The sequence below is a fragment of the Thalassophryne amazonica genome, chromosome 19, assembly GCF_902500255.1.
Source record: "Thalassophryne amazonica chromosome 19, fThaAma1.1, whole genome shotgun sequence".
Lineage (NCBI taxonomy): Eukaryota > Metazoa > Chordata > Actinopteri > Batrachoidiformes > Batrachoididae > Thalassophryne > Thalassophryne amazonica.
In genome coordinates, this window is record NC_047121.1 from 56,871,884 (window position 1) to 56,878,152 (window position 6,269).

General features: G+C 44.6%; 1 protein-coding gene across 1 annotated transcript; it reads left to right on the top strand.

Annotated features, from left to right (window-relative positions):
• The first annotated feature begins 363 nt into the window (after nucleotides 1-363).
• Nucleotides 364-5,832, top strand: LOC117532188 (zinc finger and BTB domain-containing protein 18.2-like). Its single transcript, XM_034195493.1, has 2 exons — nucleotides 364-486; nucleotides 2,640-5,832. The coding sequence occupies exon 2, from the start codon at nucleotides 2,654-2,656 to the stop codon at nucleotides 4,211-4,213; it is 1,560 nt and encodes a 519-aa protein (XP_034051384.1). The 5' UTR covers nucleotides 364-486; nucleotides 2,640-2,653; the 3' UTR covers nucleotides 4,214-5,832.
• Nucleotides 5,833-6,269: the final 437 nt, after the last annotated feature.

Genomic DNA, 6,269 nt, shown 5'->3' on the forward strand with positions numbered 1-6,269 from the left:
TCTGTTGATTTATTTAAAATGTGTTTTGCACGTCAGGCCCACATTATCAAACTATTATCTTCAGAAAACATCTTAAAGAACGCGGCACAAACAGGCTGGACACTGTTTGGCTGGACACTGGACACAAATTCACTGGCTGTGAATTTGCAGATTTCAAAAAAACTGAAGGTGCTGTCAATCATCGGTGGCTCCTCCCCCGCGGAGCAGCCCTTTCAGGACAGGTGTTCCAGAATAAACAGCGTCATCTGCTGCCTGCTGCCGCTGTGTGAATTCTCGCGGTACTATACGGCGCTGCGCCGGTTGATCTCGCGAGACTGACGTCGTTATCAACCTGCCTGCCACACACAGCAGCGCTTGAGTGCAGCCTGCCGTCCGGGCTCGGACACAAGCTCCAGAACCGCCGCGGAGCCGCCAACATCTGGAGCCACAAGATGAGAGGACGTCAGCGTTTGTAGGAGAAACGACGACGCGCCGGAAGGAGCCAGTGTGAGTGTTTTTATTCTTTACCAAAGTTGTTGCGGGGGCTCGGCTGTGAGTTGGAGCGCCGCGCGCGGACGCGGAGCTCGGTCCCCCGCGCTCTCGGCCCTCCGCGCTCCCACTTCTGCTGCAAAACAGTCTGCGCACAAAACCTGACCAAACTTTGGTAACCGCTCCAGCTGAGGTGATTTTTGTTTGTCGCTGTTGATTTTATGATCTGAATTAATCACTTTAATGACTCATTTTCTCAGTTTTTGTGCGTAAAACGGCCGCACCGCGTTCGATCCCCAACGGCTGCGGTTTTCTTCGGAGACAAAAAAGAAAAAAGTTGTAATCTTGGTTAAATATTTAATAATTTAAAAAGTTTAGTGTAGTTTTTTTTTGGGGGGGGGGGGGGTGCGGGCACAGCTGGAGCTTTGCTTGCGCCGCGGTGATGTCACAGCAGCTGACTCCGCACAGCCGCACTTTACGCACCGTGCGCTGCGCGATCACGCGCTGCGCCGCCGCTGTGTCTGCGTGCCGTGGGTGTGCGTCACGTTTAGGAAACGCAAGAATAAATATAAAATATATATATTTAAAAAGGTGTGCGCGCGCACGCGCAGCAGATCTGCACTAACCGGAATCTAATTTCGGTTTTTCAAGTTCCTGACGTGTAAACTCGCCTCCTATGAGGAGGACAGTTTGTCTGTCAGCAGGAACACTGCAAAACTTCTCAGCCGATCTCCATGAGCCACAGCAGGAAGCCGGTAGATTTAGAAGGTGACCCAGGTCCAGATGTGGACTCTGGATCGTTTTGTTGCCGCTCTTGTGTGAAATGGGACCTGATTTGAAAATTTTTGATAATTTTACTGTAAACCTTCCAGGTGTTCTCCATAAAGTTGAACACCATTATCAGTCTTAATTAGGGGACATAACAAATCAGTTGTGGTGTGAAATTGGATCTGTATGCAGATTGTGTATTTTTTAACAATCTTTTTTAGATGTTTTTTTTTTTCACCAACTTCTACAAAAAAATTGTTGTAATAACGTAGATGTTCTTCGTGTATGTCTGGAGCTATAATAATGATAAGAAGAAAATAAGACCACTTACTCGTCAGAAATAGCGGAAACTGACATTTTCAGTCCGGATTTAAAGGATGCATCAGAATCTGTCTCGTGGACAGGCAGCAGAGAGCACAATAAGCAGGAACTCCACAATCCGCTGACTTCTTCCTTACCCTATAGGATCATAAAGCAAGCAGCACCCTGAGACCGTAGGGTGGCACATAAGGTTCAACAAGTTCAGGGACCATACAACCACTGATGATTTTATTATATGTTGGAAGCAGAACTTTAAAATCTGCCCTCACAGTGACGGGAAGTGAACACGAGACTAATGTGATCAAATGTCCTAATTCAGAATCCCAGCACTTGTATTCTGGATCATTTTAAGACTTCTTATGCTACTCTGCAATAAGACAGAAAATAAAACATTACAGTAAGTGTGGAAAAACCAAGATGAGCAGTTTATTATTTTGTGATATTTTTGAATAATTAAAAAAAGGTTTAATCTGATTAAAATGAAACATAAAAGAAGAAATATCTTGTTACATTTAGGATTATTCATTTTCTTTCTTTTTACTTTGTGAGATGTGAAATTGTTTTTCATTGAGATAATTTTGCCAAATATGATTTCGCTGATCACCAACTGAGATATTTGTGCAGATCCGGATCCAGACCTGGTCACACACTGATCATAATGCTGTTAATTCTAATGCAGATTTCTAGGATTATTCAGTCTTGGCGGAGGTATGAGCCCTCTGAGGACTCATCTAGTTAGTTCCTCTAAAACGTGCAGGACATTTTAAAAACCCAAACAGATTCAAGAAGGAGGTGAGTAGATATTTTGTCAGATGTGGCTCTGTGATCATTTTTTTAACAATATCTGGTTTATTTGCGCGGCGTCCACAGCGGCAGGTTAAATCTGTTAAGGACGGATGGACAGAGGACAGGTGGGTCTGTGTGGAGCTGAAAATGTTTTTAAACTTTGCAAAGATTTCCTAATGTTTGAACAGAACGTGCACGGCGGCCGCCACATTCTTTTTTCTTTTTTTTTTTCAGCCTTTATTTGCTGCTCTGCCTGACACTGTTCGGCTGATCCAGTTTTTCCTGTTTCTCGTCAGGTTATGAAGGAAGAATGGAGTTCCCAGACCATAGCCGCCAGTTGCTGCAGTGTCTGAGTCAGCAGCGTCACCAAGGTTTCCTCTGTGACTGCACTGTTCTCGTCGGCGAGGCTCAGTTCAAAGCACACAGAGCCGTGCTGGCCTCCTGCAGCATGTACTTCCATCTCTTCTACAGGGACCAGCTAGACAAAAGGGACGTTGTGCATCTCAACAGTGACATTGTGACAGCCCCGGCTTTCAGTCTGCTTCTTGAATTTATGTATGAGGGGAAGCTGGAATTCGGCACTCTGCCTGTGGAGGACGTTCTGGCAGCAGCCAGTTACCTCCACATGTACAACATCGTGAAAGTGTGTAAAGGTAAGCTCAAAGACAAGGAGTTGTCCTCGCTGGATGAAAAGATGGGCGAGAGTTTGGGACTGAGCTGCCTGGACAGGGAGGTCTCCTCAGACGGCGAGCTGCACAGTAAGCAGCTCTGCCGGCGACAGGCGCACATGCCGTCTCAGGGGCCTCACGGGGCCCCCCCTGCAGAAGAGTTTGACATGGACAACAGCGAAGTCAGGCCGGCTGTCACGGAGTGTGATCGGCCTGCGCAGGGCCGGCAGAAGGCGAACGGTCACTCTGGCAGGTCCCCGGACCTTGTCGGTGTCAATTATGTGTCAGCAAAGGCCGAGCCCTGCGTCCAAACAGCTGGAAAAACAAAAGCTGATGTCAGTAGTTCCACCGTTTCGCTGTCCCAGAGGTCCCGGGCTTCAGATGACATGGACTGTGCACTGGATTTATCTTTCAAGCCTCTGTCGAGCAGAGATCCCTTACACCCCTCCTACGTCTCGGGACAGCTGGCCCTCGACAGCCAGCAGCAGGGCACTGAGCCACTTGTTAAAGACGAACACGACTTGCTGTCAGAGCAGGAGGACAGTGAGCCGATGAGCCCTGAGAGCCAGCGCTTTGGGAATAGTGCCAGGAGCTCAGTGGTGACAGGGTTCGCTGCCCTCTTCCCAGGCAACAACAGCTCCACAGCCGCCCTGCTCTCCCAGGAGGAGGACCTGATGGATGAGGAGGGGGAGGCCTGCAGAGGGAGGGAGGGCGCCCCCGGCAGCGAGGAGGAGGAGGAGGATGACGACTTGGCCTCCTCGGACATCTCCACCTCCAGCGGGGTGCTCCTGCCCCCGGGGCAACAGGTGTGCGTGTGCCCCCTGTGCAGCAAAGTCTTCCCCAGCCCCCACGTGCTGCAGCTGCACCTCAGCTCGCACTTCCGCGAGAAGGACGGCGCTCGCTCCAAGCTGTCCCCCGACGGCTCGGTCCCCACCTGCATGCAGTGCAACAAGACCTTCTCCTGCATGTACACGCTTAAGCGCCACGAGCGCACGCACTCTGGAGAGAAGCCATACACCTGCGGCCAGTGCGGCAAGAGCTTCCAGTACTCCCATAACTTGAGTCGGCACGCCGTGGTGCACACGCGTGAGAAGCCTCACGCTTGTAAGTGGTGCGAGCGGCGCTTCACTCAGTCTGGGGACCTCTACCGCCACATCAGGAAGTTTCACTGCGGCCTTGTCAAGACTCTCGCCATCGGATAAAAACACCTCTCACGGTGCCGCGGCGCCTGAAAGAATGACTTTTCATACTCCGAGTAATACTACTGAACCTTCTGCCAACACCTGCAGTTTGTTGCGGGATTCAACCCTATGTGGCATTGTTCACAAGTTGAAGGTGTAGCATCTTAAACGTGTGCCGTCGCCTGCACCGCGCTGTGGTTAGTCAAAACAAGCCTGCTGTGAACAAACGACATAATGCACTTGTTTATCTGCGAGTCGATGCGCTGTTCGCAGACGGTGACAGCTGAAGTTAAATATAAGTTCATACAATCATCTGAGTGAGTTTTTGTGCGCGTGGGAGAACAGAACCATCCCATTGTAGCAATATATTATTAAAAAAAACTCTTACATTATTTATTTCAGTATTTGTGTAGACGTGAACAAGTAAACTTTCATAAGGCAGCAAAATCGATTAACGTTTGACTACTCGAAGGACAAACTGTCTTTTGTTTTTTGTAGATTTTTCTTTGGTTTTGTTTAAATTTAATGGGAGGTAAAAATACCGTCATATCATGATTTCTTTGCACGAGGCGCAACGTCAGCATATTAGTTACTAATGTCTGAAAAATGTTCTGTTTAAACCCTGATGGTGTGACTCAGAGAGGGTATGTAGATTAAAAAACAAAGCTTCAGATAACTAACACCTGTTACATCAGTGCCTACTGAAATTATGAATAATGCACCATGTGTACTTAGAAATACTACACAATACACGCTCTTCACATACCAGGTACTGATGGCGGTAATGAAGAATGTACTGGAAGTGTGTAAATTACACTCCCATTAATTCATTGTTTATTGAGTGATTGTGGTGGAACACAGACTCTTGACATTAACTTGCCTCTGTATTCAGAACAAACCCTCAGCAGGCAGGAGGAGGATTCAGTACTTTGAGTCTTGACTAAGGATGGAGTACTGTTGGTGTCCATCGGTGGTGCTGTTTCTTCATCAGTGGCTCCTAAAACATTCTGTGGAGTTATTGGTGGGAAATTGGCATTTAGGTGCATAAATTACTGATGTGTGCTCAAGTGCACAGGTTATCATACTTTGCACACAAAATTACAAAATATTTCTTCTTAAATTCATAATTTGTGTGAACGAATTACTTAATTTATGCTCTCCAATAAATAATACACACAAATCACCAATTCATACTGTGGAATTAATGTTTTCTGAGGAAATTATTAAAGTGGGCCATTATTAACGTGCACAAGCATTAAGGAGGTTTTATTTATTTGGTAATTTAATTATTGTCAACAAATGACTAGTTTTTGTTCTTGATTTAATAATCTATACTCAAATATTATGCAAAGCTTTCTCGTGATTTGTCTTCATGCATTAATTAATTTGGGATATCAATTAAACAACAGAATCAAATTACTAATGCACACTCTGGAGTTAATCATTTATGTGCACAAATTACTAAAGCATCCACCCTCTCATGTGAACAATTTGGCCTTAAGTATTACTCAGGCTTTAGAATGAGTAATTATCAACACACAGTACTTAAAGTTATTTTCTTGAATTAAAAAAAAAAACACTGATTTTGATGAGGATGTTCAAAAATAAATGTGTAAATAATAATTAGTAATAATTAGAATTCTCACTAAAATTTGTCTTCAAATCTGTGGCTTCATGAACATGTGTATGTATTAATACGAAATACTGAAAATAATTTGATAATGGTAATTTGTGTATAAAAAATTGTAATTCAAAAGCACAGTGTATAAATTAATTCAAAAACACAAATTTGTGATTCTTGCACAATAATTACCAATTCCAGCACTTTTAAGTAATCACCAATTAGTAAATCAAGAGTACAAAGTACTGTCCATACAAATTATTCACTTGATAGGAAGACTTAGTACTTTCTATGCATACATTAATCTAAAAAAAAATCAGTAATTTGTGCACCTGAATGACTAATCCAAGATCAAAAATTAAGTACTGTGCACAATAATTACTAATCCAAGATAATAAATTTAGTAATATGTGCACAAGTATGACTAATTCAAGATCATAGATTTAGTAATCTGCA